We start from the raw sequence: 19,933 nt of genomic DNA on the forward strand, positions 1-19,933 counted from the left end.
AGTATGGATTGCATCTCAATGTAAAGAAAACAAAAATCCTCACCACTGGACCAATAAACCACATTCTTATCAATGGAGAAAAGATTCAAGTTGTCAAAGACTTCATTTTTCTTGGATCGACCGTTAACACTCATGGAAGCAGTAACCAAGAAATCAAATGACGTGTTGCATTAGGCAAATCTGCTGAACAGGTCCTTTTTAAAGTGTTGATGAGCAAAGATGTCAGCTTGAGGACTAAGGCGCGCCTGACCCAAGCCATGGTATTTTCAGTAACTTCATATGCATGCAGAAGTTGAATAGTGAATAAGGAAGATCGTAGAAGAATTGATGCTTTTGAATTATGGTGTTGGAGGATAATACTGAAAGTATCATGGGCTGCCAAAAGAACTAACAGATCTGTGTTGGAAGAAGTGCAGCCAGAGTGCTTCTTGGAGGCCAGGATGACCAAACTTCGTCTCTCATACTTTGGACATATCATCAGGAGGGACCAGTTGCTGGAGAAATGGTATCATATTTGGTGAGCTGGAGGGTCAGATAAAAAGAGGAAGCCCTCCCCCCATCCCCAGCGAGATGGATTGGCAAAATGGCAGCATCAGCGGGCTCAAGCATGCCTGGTTGGCCCAGGACCGGGCAGTGTTTCGGTCTGTTGTGCATAGGGTCGCTATAAGTCAGTACCAACTCGATGGCACCTAACAACAAGACAAAAAGTGTTGCATGCCACACCCTTGGGAATCTCCTGTAAATTAGATCAGGGTGGTGGTGGGATTAAGAGTGATTTATCTCACTCTTGGAATCCTGGTGTGGCTTTGTAGGGTAAGCACTGGACTGCTAACTGAAAGGTTGATGATTCATACCCAGCAGCTGCTGCTCAGAAACCCTATCTAGGGTTGCTACGACAGACAGCATTTATCAATAACAAAAACATCCCACCCTTAATCCTCTTACTGGTTTATGACATCAAATTACATCTTGGGGGATAGCTACATCTCAACTATCAACCCACTGAGAATCCAGGCCCAGTCAAGTTGACACAAAGCCTTAACTATCTATCCCACCTAGTAACACTTGCCACCACATATCCCTGCCCATAACTAGAACTTTATGTCAGACTCATCACAGGGTCTATCTCCTTGGCCTGCGCCTGCAGTATAGGAGGTTCCTTCTTCGCCTTGTAACATGCGCACGTTCCCAGGCCTTTGCTGACCACCTCCAAGTCCTCCAAACCTCTCCTCCTGGGACTAGACTGCTTTCTGAGTGATCCCCCTGCTTCTGGTTTCAGCCTCTTTGCTCTCATTCACACGTACTCCTTTTGTAAACCTAAAGTTTGAACTCCTTCTTTTGAAGAAATAATGCCAGCGGTCACCTATTGCTTAGTCTCATTTTCAAAACCCTCCACCAAACACCTGCCCTATATACTACCTCATTTCCTTCCACACCCTCCCTGTCTTTCATTCCCTCTTCCCTATCTCATTCCCAATTGTTTTTTAATATACTAGACCTTTGTATGCCTGGAACTCTAAGATCTGCCTGGGATGGCTCCTCATCTATGACACTGTCCTTCCAAGCCCAATGAGAGGCAGCCCTTCCCTCTGCACATGCACCTGTTAGCTGCTTACGTGATGTGTCATTATCGGCACTACTCCATTTCTGCCTTTGCATTATCTGAGGAGCAGCTGCTCAGATTTATGGGCTGGGTCTTCTTCATCTTTGGGTCTCCAACGCCTAATAGGCTGCTCCATGACAGTTAAGGAGCCCTGGTGGCGTAGTGGGTTACACATTGGGCTATTAACTGCAGGGTCAGCAGGTTGAGTCCACCCAGCACTCTGTGGGAGAAAGATGAGACTTTCTGCTCCAGTAAAGATTTCCAGCTTTGGAAACTTTGGAATTAAGTCCATGACGTACCACCACCACCACATGGCAATTACTCAGTAAATGTTGGAGGAATGAAGAAAGGAATAAATAGATGAGCCTTTATTAGCCTTGAGTTGGCTTGAGACCGTGCCTGTTTTTCTGTCACAAGACACTACACACAGGGACAGAACAGAGTGGCCAGGATTAAGTACACTTTCTTTAAGTTCCATATGACCTTTGGAAAGAATTACACTAGTTAGAAAGTTGCCAGTTACCATTTCTATCAAGAGTTGTCGCTGTAGATCATCACTTGGATTAAATAGTGCTGGAACAATCCCTAGCAGAAATTGGTGAGTGAGCTGGTTGGTGTGGTAAACAACACAAAACAGGCCATTTATATAGGCTTCTTCAGATCTGTAAATGAGAATCAGGTCTTAAGAAGAACTTGGACTCGGACTGTTTTTCTTGCTTCCCACTTGTTACCATTCCATAGACATTGTCCCCGTACCTTATGCCAAGCCTATGCTATGTCCTGGGGGTCCAGGAACAATCGGAACCCAGGATCTGCCCTCTGGAATCACAGTCTGGTAGGAGACAGGCATTGACCATCAGAATAGGATTTCTAAAGGGACTACTGACTGACCTGAAGGCCCACATTTGTCTGGTTTATGATTTTAAATTTCTGGTGCCAGACATGTTTCTAAGTAATAAAATGTCTTTGCATTTGGTTGACTTGTTTGGTGTTTCCAGACAAATGGAACTGGACAAAATAAATAAATATAAATTTGAGTGCTGGTTCCGCTTGTGTGGACCCTGGCCTCCAAATCCAATTGTAGGAGAACATGTCATCACAAGAGAAGACAGCATGATAGAGCTGGGCATTCTGCTAGGAGCCCATGTTTTATTTTCTAGTTACTTTGTAGTTTGTGGTGACTCTGGTGGTAAAGGGGTGGGAGAACTGAGTCACGTTCACATGATAGTGAGTTTATTAAATAGGGGACCTACTAAACGGAACAATTGTTGTTGTTATTGTTAAGTGCCGTTGAGTCGACTCCAACCCATGGCGACCCTGTATAGGATTTCCGAGGAGCAGCTGGTGAGCTTGAACCACTGACTGACCGTACAGTTCAAATGGCTTTGCAGTCTGGCGCATTAACCCACAGCACCACACCACTCCAACAGGGAACAATATGTGGAAAGAAATGGAGGGTTTGGCATTTTCTGCCTCCCCGGTCCCCTAGCAGGGCCACCTAGCCAGAGCCTGTGACTCTGGCCATCTGTATCAACTCAAGCCTCTTGTCAATTAGGAGAGTCACCCTTTGGCCCTCGAGCCCTGTAGAATGTACACAGTTTTGTGAGTATGAGGGATTCTCTTGACAGAGGCTTGGTGAGGTTGCCAAAAGTTTCCATGACCCAAAAGAAGTGTTAAGCCCACATTATAGCCATGTAAAATGATTATTTTTTCAACAACTGTAGTTAGACTTGCCTCAGTAGAGAAGAGTTCATAGTTTTATGGGAATGACTCAAAAGTGAGAAAATGTATCATTCTGGAGAGAGGAGCTATTCAAGAATAAAGTCTCCCAGTTGATGAGAGCTGATGGCATGTAATGCTGAAGTAGTGGTTTGGGCTTCTGGTCGCATCATGTACCGCAGAAGAGAAGCAGAACATCTGGTCGAGGTGGGCGGAGGTGGGTTACGAATGTATCAGGAGAGAAGAAGACTCAGTACAGATGCTGGCAGGGGTGGTACATGTTACTAATGCCCAAGTGTACAATTAAGGCATGAATTCCTTTCTAGAGGAAAGGGGAGGAGGATCACCACATTCAATTTGGAGTTGCTGTTAAATCCACCAAGAGAAGGGCAGACTGTTTCTACCAAAGTAGAGTCCCTGGTACAGCTGCTAGTCAGTGAACTGTTTGTGATCTGTCCATGTCTGTGGAAATAACATGAAAGAGGGCACAGCATGCTTGTAACTCAGGTACGTCAGCTATACACTATGCACATTGTTCCATTCAGCTGACTTTTTGTTACAAGACTTCCTCAGTGAAGGAAGCAACATTTCGTTTTATGTCTTTATCCCATCTCTACCAAGCATGTTGAGAAGCACTAGTCTAGACCTCAAAGATCCCCATCTTTCATCAGCATTGCCAGCCAAGAATCGTGAAGAAAAGCTCAGCTGTGTGAGATGTGGTGTTTTACAAACACGCCTGCCCATTAGACTTGCAGATGAAAACCAAGTTAGTGCAGGCTGCTTCTTCCTGTGGAGCTATAGCTGAGATAGGAATCTGAAAAGGTCAGTGCCGTGAAGTGTCAGAGAAGCAGGGTGATTGTAAGACGGGAGGACGGAGCAGAACAGAAGTCAGGGTAGTTGCATAGGAAATCTTATATTATTTAAGATGAAGCTTTAAAAAAAAATTTTTTTAAGGCCAATCAGAGTGTCGTAACTCCCTTGTAAATGCACCTGGAGTGATTGACAATAACTAGAGAAGCAGTCCTGTTCCAGTTAGTAGGACAGCTAACAAATGCACGTTTTCGATAGTGTCACAAAAGTAGGGGCTTTGCAGTGGCTTCCTCTGGACCTGCATTCAAACACAAGTTCATGGTATCTGACACTTCAAAGTACCCTCTGTGCTGAATGTACAAGGCTGTGAGCTTGCTAGGTCCTTTTTTTATATATTTCAGACCTGAATTTTAATTTCCAAAACATATCGTAACTTTTTGAAAAGACACAGCTGTGTATAGACAGATTTAGGCCTTGACATTCTTAAAAAGAGACACCTCATTGTGGGTACCATACTCCGCTGTCAATCCCTCTGATCAAGGACTTCCTTGGAGTGCTGGGAGGCACTAATTTAGCACTTAATGTGCTAAACCCAGGTGAAGATGTAAATCGTATGACGTGTAGTCACAGTAATAGAGATGTTGTACCTTCAGAGTTGCCAAAGGAATTTTGAGGACCTAAAAAAACCAAAAGTCTGATGAAACAAATGCCCTGTAGGGTGCATGTTAGTTAAAGAGACATCTCAGTGTGTCTGGCACTAACTGCGTGCAAGACCCTGGGCAAGATATTGGACTTAGAGGAGGGACAGAATAAATAGCTAGTTCTCCTTCCCAGAGAGAGCTTTCGGTGTGACAGACCTGCAGTGGTGAGTACATGAGACAGACAATGAGTCTACACAGTAAGCATGAGCACTGGAGAGGGGTCTGAGAAGGTTCCATCGAGGAGTTGGCAGTTTGGGTCTCTTCCCAAGGACAATGCCCTGGACCATGTTCTTCAGCCTTCATTACTCTTTTCTTCAAGCCTGTCTTGACTGAGAACAAGTTTCTCTGTCCTAGTTCTTCATTGCAGACCAGTAAACATCTCTGTGCTTGTCTCCCTGTATGCTGTCACCACATGCCTGTGTCCTTATTATACCCAGAGCTCTCTGAAGGCAAGGACTTGGCTCAGTCCATCTGACGCAGGTTACACACTTTGTAGTACTTGTTGGACTGATGATGAAGGGCTGCTGGTTTGTTGTAAGGGTGACTTATCTGTTCATTTGTAGAAATGAGACTGTGTGGAATGCCTGCTCTGTAAGTGGAAGAAGATAAGGAATCGGAGTGATTACAAGGCCTATAGAAGGAGTGGGAGAGCTTACTTTTCGGGCTTGAGGTCATCCCTGTAGGTGCCAGGGCAGGGTTGTCCAAATGTCTCCTTCAGTCCTGCAGACATTCTATTTGGTTTGATGCTGCTCAGAATTGTGCATCTGTGGTGTGTGTGTGTGTGTGTGTGTGTGTGTGTGTGTATGTATGTATGTACGCTCTCTCTCACATACACAGGTACACAACCAACCCTCTGTGCGTCTTTCCACCAGTCAACAGTATTGTTGCCTCCCCTTTGGCTTTCCCACCCTGCCTGGTTGCCATGGGTGCTGCAAGGGCTTAGATTGCCCTCTGTATGGTCCGTGTGGCGTTTCATTCATACGTGCTCATAAACGTCTGCCCCTGCCTGCTCTGTCCAGGGGTATTTTAGTGATGCCTGGAACACGTTTGACTCCCTCATCGTAATCGGCAGCATTATAGACGTGGCCCTCAGCGAAGCGGACGTGAGTATGCACTGGCCCTGGCCGCCCACCACCTCTGTGTCCTCTCGCCTCTGTCTGTGCACATTCTGCTCCCTGCCCTACAGTGCCATCACCTGGACAAGTCACAGGTCCCAATTTCACTTGCTCCAAAACTAGGAATTTCTTAACAAAAGCTAGGGAAAAGACACAAGTCAAAAGATGCCTTTTAGGGCAGAGCCCACAACCTTTTTATAAGTAGTGACTTTTTACAGCATTTTTCCGAGTCACTGATAGGCAAGGTAAGATAGGGTGTCTCTAATTGTTTCCATGTGCTGTGTTAGAAGCGATTGACATCTGTAACATGTTTGTTTTAAGGCACATTGTTTTGAGTAGTTGGGTGGTGTAATTCTAGAATGTTCCCCTTTTATAACACTGTCCTTTTCTTCTTTTTTCCTGTTGTGCTTCCTCTCCTCTGTGTCTTCTGATTGCTTGCCCTAACAGCACTATTTCACTGATGCATGGAACACTTTTGATGCCTTAATTGTTGTTGGTAGCGTCGTTGATATTGCTATAACTGAAGTGAATGTAAGTAGCAAACTTTGTGTCCTATACTGCAATTGTCTTCATTATGTCTAACGTACAGGAGACTAGAGACCTTCCCCTGAGTCACTATGAACTACAGGAGTCCAGATGCAGATTTTTTTTTTTTTTTTTTTTTCTGCAAGACTAAGAAAATTTGTATTCTCCTCTCCCCAATTCCTTACCCCCATGTTCCAGAAGGGAAGTGGGGAAGTTAAAATTGTGTTCAAAGTGCCATTTTGGAACTAAACTGCTACTTTTAAAGAGGACCTTATTACAGTTTTAAGGGCTAGTGATTAATTGTGTAAATATGTGAACATTCTCAGTCATTAGTTGTGTGACCTTGGAAGGTCATCCGACTGCTCTGTACCTCAGTGTTTCCACCTGAAAATAGGGTTAGTAATGTTTGCCCTGTGTGCCCACCGTGAGGCTATGAAGGCACAGGCGAGAAGCCCCACAGCTAAGCCCGAACTTGTGGCTGCTGCTGGTCGAGTCCTCGCCCTGGTGGAATCCTCACCTGAGTCCAGTGTCGTCTGAGTCTAACTGATGACACTGGAGAAATCCCACCTTCTAGCTTCCCACAGGGTGATGGAGATTTCAGGAAGCCTGCCTCACTGGACCCCAGGGGAAGGAGAGCCTGGTGCATATCCAGAGAGGGCATGTAAGGACTCTTGTCATATGCAGTTGAATTACTTGATGAGAAGAAAAGTATTCTAGCAGCATGGAAGGTGGAGGGACCTCCCAGAAAAGCATCCTAGGTGACCATTTCACAATTCAGATACCCAAGAAAGGAGAGCAACAGCTCCCACCAGGCTTCTCTCGGGCCTGGCACATGCGTGGCCTGGAAGGGCTCTTGGCAGGTCGAAATGGCCCTGCCTACATGGTCTGTCATCAGTTCATCAGCATGTCTTAGTGGGTGTCCAGTGTGTGTGCCAAGTTGTGCTGAGCCTGTCCCAGGGATGAGCAGTGCATGGGGAGGGCTGTTGTGCAGTGTTGGCTCTCTGCTCCATGTTGCCAGTTCAGTCCTCCTCGTCCCACACCTGGCTTCATCTGCTGACATCTGCAGGGCTGTAAGGTCTATCTATCCTGGTGCCCAGATAGCCTGTAACAAATAAGGATAGTGACATCCCTTTATGTCGCTGGTGTTGGACCAGTCTGACTCTGGAGCATAGACCAGTGGGACAACCACTAGGCTGGGCAGTTCCAGTCCTAGCTCAGCCGTACTTTGTTGGACCCAGGTCCCAAGTTTCCTCATTTGTCAAATGGGGTGATAATAACTGCCATCCCTGCCTCATAGGCATGTTGGTGCTTAAAAACTTTTGTAAGTTTAGGTTTTCCATGCTGTAAGACATCACTCTTGCTCCTGAGGGTGTAAGCTAAGCTCCATCACATCCTCTTCGGTCAGTTATAAAACTACCATAGTTTATAGTCTATGATATGTGTGACTATAAAATAATCTGATTCTAATGGGAGAATGGCAGGACCCTAACTAGCTTCCATGGACTGTTTATGATCAGACACCTGCCTGCTTAATCATCTCACAATATAAACTACTGTGCTTACAACCTACCTCAGAGTGTACCTACGTGGATATCCCAGAACAGACCCTATGTAAGTCAGCAGGAGTCTGTAATGAAAGAAAAAAAGAGGTGACTGTAATTTCAGCGAGTTTTATGGGAGGACTTGGTGCTTAAAAAACTGTGCCATGTTGGATATAAATGCTTAATTTCTGGGTACCAGGATGTGGCCAAGGTTAGTTCATTTCATGGACGGCCCAGCTTTCTAACACCTGGTGCATCTGCTGGCTGACGGTACGAAGCGCTGGCGCTGCTCCTCCTGCTGCAGGCGGTGCTCACTGTACCTGCTCCCTCTGGCCCAGCCTTGCTCATCAGTGTTTCAATGTTGTCCTTCTTCATCTTCCATCAGTCAGGAAAATGCCAGGTCTACACAAGTCCATGTTAATTAGCATTCAACAGTGGGGCATCTGTATAAAGCAGGCTGTCACTAGGCGCATTCCTGGCACTCAAGTAAACTGTAAAATGATACTGATAAACATTCCTATATTATACTGGTGTCTCAGCCAGTGACCCTTTCCCCTGGTTAGATGTAGTCTGAGACCAAACTCTCCTTAGCTGGTGACAATGCCGGTTCTCCACCCTGGGTCGGTAGGTCGCTTCTTTAGGAGATGGCAGTATTTCTGCACCAGAGACCACAGAGGGAATGGTCATGGCTGCCTTATCCTGTATTCATTCTGTCACCACACATATCCTGGGTATCTGCCATTTGTAGGCCCTGGGCTAGGCTTTGTGGTGAGGTACAAAGATAAAAAAGATTGAGTATCCTAAACTTGTGATTTTATATATACATGTGAAACTTGATTCCTGTGCCCTGCTCCCCACTGCACACACCTGCAATTTCCCAGGGTTATAGTGCATGCTTTATTTCCTGGACTTCCAGGTCAGCTGAGCATGAATATCCTCAGTTCATTGTTGGCTGTTTTCAGCTGCCATAAGTCATCATTATTGCAATATTTAATTCCTTTGCTCTCTCCCCCAACCTCCTATGATCATTCTTTTCTGTTGCCTAATTGATTTTCATGTTGATTTTATTTTTAGAAAATTGTAGCGGCAAGTATATATAAACATATATACGGTGAAGTCGTTGTTAAAGCAAAACCACTTTCTAAAGACTGTATACTTTGTTTTTGGCTGACCCACCTTTGTTTTCCACTGAGTTTCTCAGGATATACTAAGGCCATGGTCATCTAAATTGTTTCCCATTTCATATTTCACTTTCTCTAGCCTCGGGCCGGAGCTGGGGCCATCTTGGTCAGTCACACTTCACTATGTGACTTGCCAACGTAGGCTGCAAGAATGAATTCTCTGTCCTGGAAATGAGCAGGAGGGAAGGGGACTTACATTTGTACTTGCAGAAACATTTTGGATGGCCGTTACCACTGTCCTGCTTGCATGCTCACCCAGCCCTCCTCTCACACCACCCACCCTGCTCTCCTCGTGGTTTGGTAGCTCTCTTAGACTTGTCTTCATCACATTTGGTCATAATATCCCACAGTTGCTGAAATGTCAGATGACTGGCAGGCTCACTTTGGCTCCCTCTTTGATGCCTGTGTGTTTCTTGAGTGCTGAAATGACCCAGCAACATATTCTCACTAATAATTGGTTAGGAGGAAAGATATAAACTTTCCCCATTATCATTATTACTTGGGAGGCAAAATGCTTGTTTAGAAGCCATGTTTGCCTTGTTATTATTTATTGAAAATAATATACAAAGTGTGCAGGGAGTTTACTCCTAGGGGCCCAAGACTTTTCCCTGACTTGTCAAATAACTTGGCTTGGACAAGGTGTCCAACAGAGTCATTCAGCGTCTTTTTTTGCACCCATGTTGAGATTGTTCAGATTCCCCTGCCACTATTTCTGATCTAACCCTTTTCTACAAGCCAGATCTCAAGGTACTGATTTATGGGCACAGATTCAGCAACCTCAAATATAGAAGTCCTCTCTCCCAGAGTGGTAACATTCCAGATCAGAAGTAATCAGAGGGAGGCTTTGTCAGTGTCTCCCCCCAAGACTGGCTTCTCTAGGATGTATCGGGGAAGCTGGCCCACCTGTTCTGGCCTGCTGGTTTGCTTCCTCTGTGGTTTGGAAAACTTCATGGACTTAACCATTCCAGGCCAAGATGGAAATTTTTACAGAAAGTACAGACTGATCTTTAGATTTCACTTGGGAAACTCAGGACTGATTTGGCTTCCGCACCCGCAGTGAGCTAGCCAATAGCCTGTACCCAAAGATCCTGCTTGGGAGTCCTGAGGGAAGAGTTGGGGAAGAACATCAGGAGCTCCCCAGGGTTCTGATCCTAACATGTAGCCTGACTTCCAGAGGCTTGGTGTGGGTGGAGGGGGGACCAGGGAGGAGGGTTCTTCCTGCAGGGGTTCCCACCTAGATATGGTGACATCTCAGGGTAAGAAGGAAATACTAAGGCCATCTAGACCAAGCCATAAAATGTCACTGAATTCCCTCTATTGAGAACTGATCATTCAAACCCTAGTGACTATCTTCGGAAAGTTCTCCTGTAAATGAACTCTTCCCCAGTCTTGTGTCCTCTCAGGGTGTGCTGTGGGTTAGAAATGGGTTGCCGCTCATTCCTCAAGTCCAGTCTTAACAATGCTCCATTTCTAGTCTTCACCAGTTCCTTTTGTTTCCAAGCTACCTCTACCCTTTATGAGGCAGATGGGGGTAGACAAGGCTACAAAGCCAGTCTGACTACTGAACCTTCATCAACTTCAAAACACCCCACTTCTCAGCTTTTACAACCTGAGTGGGGTCTTCTAGTGATCCCACTCTGAAGGCCCACACCAAACCTAAAGGAAATCATCTGGTATGGGCAATCGCCTGAAGACTAGCTCAGCTTAGCTCTGCCCGAGGATGACTGTTCTCAGTTCTGGCAGAACTTTCGGATCACTTGGGCACTTTTGAAATTTCCAAAGCCCAGGCACAAAAGCTTAATTAAATAAGAAGCTTTGGGGTAAGACTGAGGCTTTAGGTTTGTTAAAGGCCCACACTTGGTTTCATTGTGCAAACCAGGTAGAGATCTACTGGCTTGCCCTTTTTCACCTGGCTAGCATTTGTAGTTTGGGCAAAGCTATACTCAGGATCCTTCAAGTTTGTAAGATAATTTGGCATCTTGTACCATCTCCCATTGCTGGCAGCCGCATTCTCCCCTGAATACTCCACCCCACCCAGTGTGGCCTGGGGAGGAAGGAGATGCCACTGGCCACACTAGGGGTGCATGCAGCTTGGTGTGTTGTTTGCTCTTTTGTTCCTTTCTTGCATGTTGTGCTGCATTATCCCTCTTCAGATGCTATCTCCTCCTTTTTGCTTTTTTAAACAAAAGAGTATCCCTGTTTTAAAGTTCACAGCCCATGATTTGTCAGACTTCAAAGATATCAGTTGAAAAAGAGATGTGCACATCAAGATTCAGTTTGGCTGCCAATTTTCATATACCGTAAGGAGGAATTGGTGAAAGGTCTGTCAGCCTTGGAGCAGAACAGAGAGGAGCAAGCAGAAGGAACTTGGACCAGATCGTGGTCAGCAAGAGTGTCTTCCCCACCCAACAGGCCTCCTTATTCTGAGCAGGCCTCAAACAAGTCAGGAAATTTCTAAAGTATAGCCATGGAGTGCTCTGGTCCCCTTGAGCTTAGCAAGCAGCCATGTGTCTACGTACATAAACGTTCATCCTTGTAGCTACGTGGGCAACAGGAAAGCCTCTATGTGCACGTCCCTTAGGGATATGCTACAAGAGACATGAGAAACTAACTCCTTTGTTAAAATTCTTACATTTTAAAAAATCATTTGTCCTTTTAAAGATGTTATTTGGTTTGAGATGCAATCATGGAAGAGGGAAATAGAAACAGCAAACTGGGGCTTTGGCAAAACAATTGCAGTGTTCACCTGAGTGTCGCAGAAGACCCACTGTTAAATCCCTCTGAATCTGTACCAGAAAGGGTATCTTCAGACACATACTGCCAGGCATTTGGGCCAATGGGAACAGAGTATGATCCAGAAAGTTTGTGGGGCCTCGTTTGCTAGACTGTTGCAGTGGTGGTTGCCTCCAGAGATCCAAAACCTCAGTGAAGAGAGCTAGTCTCCCTATGAGAAGCAGACTGCACTCCCCATTTCGGCCTCCAGGGAGAACGGCAGTATTTGCAAGCATTGACTTTTACCTATGTCTGTCAGCTCTGGAGCACCATGCCCTTGAATGTGATGAGAAAGTAGTCTGTCTGCCTGCTCTCAAGTCCACACAACATCACTGGCTTCTTCTCAGGGAGTGGGCAGGTGTGTTGTCCTAGGACATTCACCACACATTTTTTTTTTTAATGGGAGACTGTCCTCCTGAGCCACTGCTTCCTTCCCAATTCATTAATACATTTTCAATCTTTGATTTCTTAAAGCCAACTGAAAGTGAAAATGTCCCTGTCCCAACTGCTGCACCTGGGGTAAGATCAGTCATTAGTCCCCAGGGGCTGGGCCTTTTCCCTGAGTTTATTATTTGACCATGTCGAGTTTTCCACTAGTTTTTCTGTATTTGCCATGGTTGTCCTTCCAGAACAGTGTCTGCAGTGGTTTGCATTCATCATCAGTGTCCAGTACTCTTGACCAACCCAGCGTTCTCCTCTTAACACAGTAGAACACATGGACATGCATGTGCTGTGTGGACACCGTTTTCCAAGCCCTGTGTTGTTAGCATGTAACTTTTCCTTTCATATCATGCTTTTTAAGGTGAAAAGGCCCTAGAAACACATCTTCAATTCTTACCTCTGTCACCCTTGCATCTGTTGCTGTTTTTCTGAAAGTGTTGCATGTTCTACTTTCCATTGGGTTTGACCTCTCCATGATAACCCTTCAGAACTCTGAAGAGAGCAATAGAATCTCCATCACCTTTTTCCGTCTTTTCCGAGTGATGCGATTGGTGAAGCTTCTCAGCAGGGGGGAAGGCATCCGGACATTGCTGTGGACGTTTATTAAGTCCTTTCAGGTAAGAACCAGGTGAAGTCAATGGTTGTCTCCTGCCCTTAAGGTCCAGACTCCCTCCAGTGTTCCTTCCTTGGACACTGTGTAGATAGATCTAGGTCAATAGAGAGGTATGGAATGCTGGAGAGACCTGACCCAACATTACTTGGCAAATTAAAGAGGATCCCTTGCCTAAAGGAAACAGGAAGCAGTAAGGACACATAGCTACAAGATCTGCAACATTTCCCAGTAGAGCTATGGAGTCCCTGAGCCCATCCTTTTTAAGAGATGAATGGTGATAGCTGAGAGAGTGGAGTAAGGACACATAGCTACAAGATCTGCAACGTTTCCCAGTAGAGCTATGGAGTCCCTGAGCCCATCCTTTTTAAGAGATGAATGGTGATAGCTGAGAGAGTGGGGATCGGAAATAGCAGGCTCCCTAAAGCCTAACAGCCTCTTTCTGAGATGGCTTCTCTCACAAGGCCTGACCGATAGCTAGTCTATATGACAATCAGATAGCACACTCATCATTAATCTCTGGGTTACCTGATGCCTGAAAGGATTATAGGGATCAGAACATTTTATCATAAGCCAGTTCTCATTCATCACCTTTGATTCTCCACTCTGTTCCCAAGTAGAACCCAGCTTCTCTTGTACCTTCCAGTCTGGACCCATTGCAGGAAGGAGTACAAATTCTTGTTAGAAGGTGCACCCATGTAGGAAATTTGTGGATATGTACAAACATTAGAAGTGAATCATGAATCTTCCAGTCTTTAAGTTGTTTTATTCAAAAGTAAATGCTCACGTAAGCGAATCTATTTAAAGAGATAGAAAAGAGCTCAGAGTTCCCCCTCACCCACTTCTGAGGTGTTAATCTGTGTTAGCATCCATTATAAATTTTTCCACAATTGGTAGGGCTTTATCAGGTAAGGAAGAACTATAACATAGGTGAGGGGTCTTCACTGTCTGTATCCAGGCATCCCAAGGTCTGAGGCCTGCTCTGAGCCAGCTATTCTTCTCTCCCTTCCAGGCCCTCCCGTATGTCGCCCTTCTCATTGCCATGTTGTTCTTCATCTACGCAGTTATCGGCATGCAGGTATGCTCCAGCCACTTTCCCGCACTTCCCCGCAGGTCCTCCCTTTTCTCAGCCCGGGCAAGTGGAATGGGGAGGATGAGGTCATGATTTTTAAACCAAACTGATAGGCTGTTGAGGAGATATGGAGATGAGAATGATGTGGCTCCTTAGAGCGCCATAAGAAAGTGCCCATGCCAGGCAAGACCCAAGCTCAGAAAAGGACCTTCAGATGGTGGAGGAAAGCGTCTTCGTTGAATGAATGAAGTGCCAGGCCCAGGAAGAAAGCCCTAGTATTACATTTATGTGTGACAGTTTGTGTGTGTGTGTGTGTGTGTGTGTGTAAGAAAAGCTAGTAACTTTTCCTAATTCTCACCACAGATGTTTGGAAAAGTTGCCATGAGAGATAATAACCAGATCAATAGGAACAACAACTTCCAAACATTTCCCCAGGCAGTGCTGCTGCTCTTCAGGTAACTCGGTGGTACTTTCAGTGGGGGGGGTACTGGGAGGGGTGTGCTCCCTATAACTCTGGGCAGCCTAACTAGTCCAGAGTGACAGAGGCTGCATGTTCCTATGGCAGTGTGGCCTTTTCCAGTGGTCATGGTGGCTTTTCGTTCGTATATGTTGTTTTGTATTTTTAGAAAAGAGGCTCTAACACTTAAGTCCCAGAAGAATTTTGCTAGGTTGTTAAAACTCCTGCGGTGATTCTGATTGTGGCTGGCATAAAGCTTCTATTTTTCCAAGTGAAGAAAGAGCAGTTCTACTTAAAATCCATCAGGGTACATGCTTATGCATGAGAACATGCCCTTAAATGCACCCAGGAAAATGGAAATTGAGCAAGAACATAGAGCCAGTGGGGAATGTGCAAATATATGCAGTTTCCAGTTTTGTGGATAGTTTTCAATCCTAGTTTAACCCCTAACTGTGGTTGCAAGTTGCCTCCCAGTAAGAGCACTTCCTAGGAATTGGGGAAGTAATTTCTTAATGACGCTAGTAACTGAGTAACAAGTCATTTGCAAGCTAAGTGGCTTCCAGTTGTTGCTTTCAATAAAATTGAATGGGGATCTAATTAAGTTGTCAGATATGGGCCATTAAAAATAATTAGCAGTGGTTACAAAATTATAATATAAGTGTTTAGTTGTTGTTAGGTGCCCTTGATTGGTTCCAACTCATAGCAATTCCACAGACAACACAATGAAACTCTGCCCAGTCCAGGGCTGTCATCAATGGTTCTTGCTGTCTAAGCCCATTATAATGTAGCCACTCTGCTAGTCCATCTCATTGAGGGTCTTCCTGTTTGTCACTCATCTCTATTTTACCAAGCATGGTATCCTTCTTCAGGATTACTGGTCCCTCCTGATAACATGTACAAAGTCCATGAGATGAAGTCTCGCTACCACAGTACAACAAACAGATGAATGGGGAGTGTAAAGTAGAGAAGACACAAAAACATCCATTAATAAGAAAAGAATTGGCACGTTTGTTTCAAATTGTTGATGTAAAGCAAAGGGAGTCTTAGCATTGTCAGTTACTGAAATCAGTTGCTACAAAAATGACAGCACACCATCACTCCCTTAGCACTCTACTCAGTTGGATTCCATAATTCATTGCAACGGCCCCACAGAACTCACTCACTCCCAGTTAGGGGGTTTATTAGGGAAGTTAGTAAGTTACAGTGCAGGGTCACAGTTCTTCCAATCAGGATAGCCTCTCCACAGACAGGCCTCGCTCCGTCTGGGCAATGTTACACAGCTCTTTAGGGATGCTGATAAATGCTCACAGGGCACACTGCTCCACCGTAAGCCCTACCGGGACGGCACTGGATTCTAGCTCTGTAGGTCGGCAAACCTGGCTCCTCCAATTAAGCCTCTGGAAGCACCATACTCTCAAACAAGTCTCTTGTTCCAAGTCACTCTTCTTTACTTGTTCCATGGGCTGGACGCCCACCACTCTGTCTCGTGCTCTGACTCTTGGCTCTGCTGCTGCTCCTCCTCTCCCACTCCTCTGGTATCACCGCTTTCTGCCTCTGGGTTGAAGAGGTCTAAAGAATGCACTCCACTCCTGGCTCTCCCTTCTTGATGGTAGTGAGATTCTCTTCTTGTGCTTCTGAGATGGCTCATTTTATACCTAGCAGGATGGAAAAATTGAACCATCATAATTAGTCCTGTAATCCGTCAATAACAACTAAATCATATACCCCATCATCTTCTCCCCCCTTCCCCCACCCCCCACCCCGACTTTTCTTATCCAGACCCATCAAGAAAAAGCCGTTTGGTGATGGTTTACAAAGATTGTAGCGAGAAGAGGCATTGAATAATTCAATGCACCACAAAAGTAGAATTTCCAGTTTTTGCTAATCAGACTGACTGACCCCAAAATTGTTCTAATTAAGAAAAGTTTCCCCCTAGAGGTCTAAACCTTAAATCCTTCCTTCCCGTATTAAAGTCCTTTCTTTTTCTTTTAACCTAAAAAAAGGTGTGCCACTGGGGAGGCCTGGCAGGAAATCATGCTGGCCTGCCTCCCGGGGAAACTCTGTGACCCAGAGTCCGACTACAGCCCTGGGGAGGAGTACACATGCGGGAGCAATTTTGCCATTGTGTATTTCATCAGTTTCTATATGCTCTGTGCGTTTCTGGTAAGTGAGAAGAGCCTCCTCCATCTCAATCTAGAGATGTTGTACAGCAATGATGTTGCCCTGTTAGCCCCCATGGGACATTTTAATTTGCTGGGCCAATGCCATTTTCAGTGTAAACTTGTGTGGGGCTATCACCACCCCAGGTCCTTAGGACTGCTGGCTCCTTTAAGAAAAATCAAAAGTTACCACTTAAAACAAAGCTCTTATGACTGTGAGTTATTTGGTGGCAGTGAATATATAAAACTGTTATTTCAAAAGGTCAGCTGCTCTTCCCTGGAACTATACTGCAGCCAGTTTGGAAAGCTAGAAGCTGGTCCTTTTCTTGTATATTCTCCATTAGGAAAAATTTAACAGCCTCTCTTGAGGAAATGGGTTCAAAGATTTCATGGTCCGTATAGATAGGAAACGGTTGCAAGGGCCTAGCCCATTCTTCCTTCTGCAGCTGAAGTTCCCTCCTCCTCATTTACTTTTTCAGATCATCAATCTGTTTGTGGCTGTCATCATGGACAACTTTGATTATCTGACCCGGGACTGGTCTATTCTGGGCCCTCACCATTTAGACGAATTCAAACGAATATGGTCAGAATATGACCCTGAGGCAAAGTAGGTTGATCAGGATTCCATTTGGCATGTGTGGGCTGTGAGGAAATGTTGGATGCAATTGTTATGGAAGGTGAGATGGACTCTAAGTCCACCCAGCACTGCCCTGGACCTCACACTGTGCTCTGCTTCCAGGGGAAGGATAAAACACCTCGATGTGGTCACCCTGCTCCGACGCATCCAGCCACCCCTGGGGTTTGGGAAATTATGCCCACACAGAGTAGCATGCAAGGTAAGTGTCCCATTTGCAAGTCTGATAACATACCTCTTTCAGATGCTGGGGGATGCATAAGCAAATGATGTGGGTCCCACCTTTAGGGACTCTCAGATTTGTAGTTCTCAGGACACCTCATCAACCAACAGTAAGAACAGAAAGGGAATTACTTAACTTCTCCTTGGGTGGATGGCAGGAAAGGTGGCAGTTGAATCAGGCCCAGAGAAGAAGTGGGATCTGGTCAGAGAGGAGGGCATTCCAAGAAGGCAGCACAGGGAGACAGAGACTAGACATCATAGCAGTGCACAGTCATTTTCTGTGGCTAGAACACAAGAGGAAGCTGCAGAAGACCACAAGCACAAGCTGACCCAGCTGTGAGGAGCATTCTATTCCATGCTCAGTCATAGGCAAACATGGGAGACAGTGGGGAAGGAACAGAAGTAGACTTCCATTTCAGAAAGCTGACCCTGCTGACACTGGAGAAGTAGACTGGAAGCAGTGGAACCAACCAGCTCATCAGAGTATGAAGTAGCAGTAGCCTAGATGGGAGCACTGGAAGTAGTCATGGAGAGGAGGGCATGGTTTAAAGATACACTGAGGAAGAAGAATGGAGAAGACTTGGTGACTTGGAAGAGTGAGAAGAGACTGTATTTCTTTGCGTGGGTGTTGCTGTGGTTCTCATGACCCCCCTGATGCGGAACTCTGTGACAGCCCATTGGATACAGCGGACCTCCGTTTCTGATGAGCATGCATCAGGCTCCAGATCTCCCATTCCCTCCCCCTTTTCTGTAGTTTGACCATACTCTCTGAGAGTCTTTTGTTGTTGTTGTTGTTTGCTTTTCTTCCATAGACCTCACAGTAAGTGATCTCATGTTATTTGTAGCAACAGAAAAGAAATCCGTTTCTTATAGAAGAAATAATAAGACTGACTGGTTGAAACCTTTTAGAAATGCAGCCCAGCTACACAGCTACACAGGGGGATCTCAGAGTCAGGAGTTAGAAGACTCCAGGCTCAACTGTAGACAGAACCCAAGGTCAGAGAATAAGAATAAAGGCTGCAGTACCAGGAGGCTTCACACAGTTTGTAAAAAAATAGAATTAAAGGAAAATGGAATTTTCCCACAGACTTTTTGAAGCCCCTTTGTACTTTAGGCTTTCAAAGAAATTAGAGCTCAACTGATCACTCCCTGCCCCCAGAATCCATAAAGCCCCCTTAGTAAGTTCCCAGGGTCCTTGCTGTCATCTTTGCTTCTCCTCAGGCTGGACTCTGGACTTAGGTACAGAGAATAAACTATGGAAGTGGATTTTCTCATGAATTCCCCAAGTTGGATTCCAGTCTTGTATCCAGTCTGATAACTTCTTGTGTTTGAATTTCCAGGCTCTTAACGTAAAGGCTCTCTACGTGTCCTCAAGGCCAAAGTGGTTTATTTTGGTGACCACTGAAACTTGCTGGGGAGAGTAAATGACTAGCCAGGGCATTCTGGCTCCCTGAGCTGGTTCTGTGTCAGGGATGATTGATATAGGACAAGAAATTAGTAAGGAGGAGAAAAATAAAATCTCCTTCTCTTGGGACACGATGTCAGTCAACAATAAGAAATTTAAAAATACTAACAGTGCACTGGGCTAAGATCAGTCTGTGATCTCTTTTAATCCTCTTGAGGCCTATTTAACATGGGTATGGGCACTTGCATTTATAGGTAAGGCAACTGGAGCCTGAGAGGGTGAGTCTCTCACCTAGGTTCTCTGACTTGCATTGCTGGTGTCAGAGGGACCAGAGGAGATATAAGAGAAGCAGTAACTGTGGATCTTTCTCTGAAAAACCAACTCCTTGGAAAAAAACATAGACTCATAAAAAACATTACATGGTGGTTTCACAAGAGGGAAGTTTTCTTGAGAGACACTCCCTGTGGTAGAGTGAGTTGAGGACACTGCTGGTTCAGAACCTAAATGCAGGGTCCCGTGCCTGGCCCTTTTTATCTGTTAAGGATGTGCTGAGAATGGAGTTTTGATTCCTGAGAGAGTTGGTGTATGCCAGAGGCTTAAGAATGATTGAATGGTGATGTTTAACTGTTTAAAATACAAACAAAGCATGCCAACTAATTGCCAGCATTCCTGTTTTGTGACTAAAGCTTTCCTCTTTGTTGTTGTGAAGGGCCTAGGTAGTAAGAGATCTGCAAATGCCTGTTGAATTGAGGGTCAGTTAGTAAAGAGATGACAAAGAAGCAGAGGATAAATATCAGAAAAGGATACGGCTGTCACCAATCATTCACAGTTTATTGAGTTTTTTTTCTTTCATAAAACTATTTCTACTCTATAGGTGACATGACCTTATATATAGAAAATCTCACAAGAGTCCACCAGAGAGGAAGAGTGGGATATAGGAGATATATACACATACACACACACACA

General features: G+C 45.1%; 1 protein-coding gene across 4 annotated transcripts in view; it reads left to right on the forward strand.

The window, feature by feature from the left end:
• Positions 1-19,933, forward strand: part of CACNA1D (calcium channel, voltage-dependent, L type, alpha 1D subunit) — a 452,582-nt gene that overhangs the window by 391,944 nt on the left and 40,705 nt on the right. For 2 of the 4 annotated variants that reach the window (XM_006862051.1, XM_006862050.1), the window contains 8 exons: positions 5,853-5,936; positions 12,442-12,486; positions 12,897-13,025; positions 14,031-14,096; positions 14,454-14,545; positions 16,551-16,710; positions 17,186-17,313; positions 17,446-17,542. In XM_006862051.1, coding sequence (XP_006862113.1) covers positions 5,853-5,936; positions 12,442-12,486; positions 12,897-13,025; positions 14,031-14,096; positions 14,454-14,545; positions 16,551-16,710; positions 17,186-17,313; positions 17,446-17,542 — 801 coding nt within the window. The remainder of the gene's footprint in view (positions 1-5,852; positions 5,937-12,441; positions 12,487-12,896; positions 13,026-14,030; positions 14,097-14,453; positions 14,546-16,550; positions 16,711-17,185; positions 17,314-17,445; positions 17,543-19,933) is intronic. The other 2 variants (XM_006862053.1, XM_006862052.1) reach the window with 1 other exon arrangement.

This window comes from Chrysochloris asiatica, unplaced genomic scaffold (genome assembly GCF_000296735.1).
Source record: "Chrysochloris asiatica unplaced genomic scaffold, ChrAsi1.0 scaffold00046, whole genome shotgun sequence".
NCBI classification, from domain to species: Eukaryota; Metazoa; Chordata; class Mammalia; order Afrosoricida; family Chrysochloridae; genus Chrysochloris; species Chrysochloris asiatica.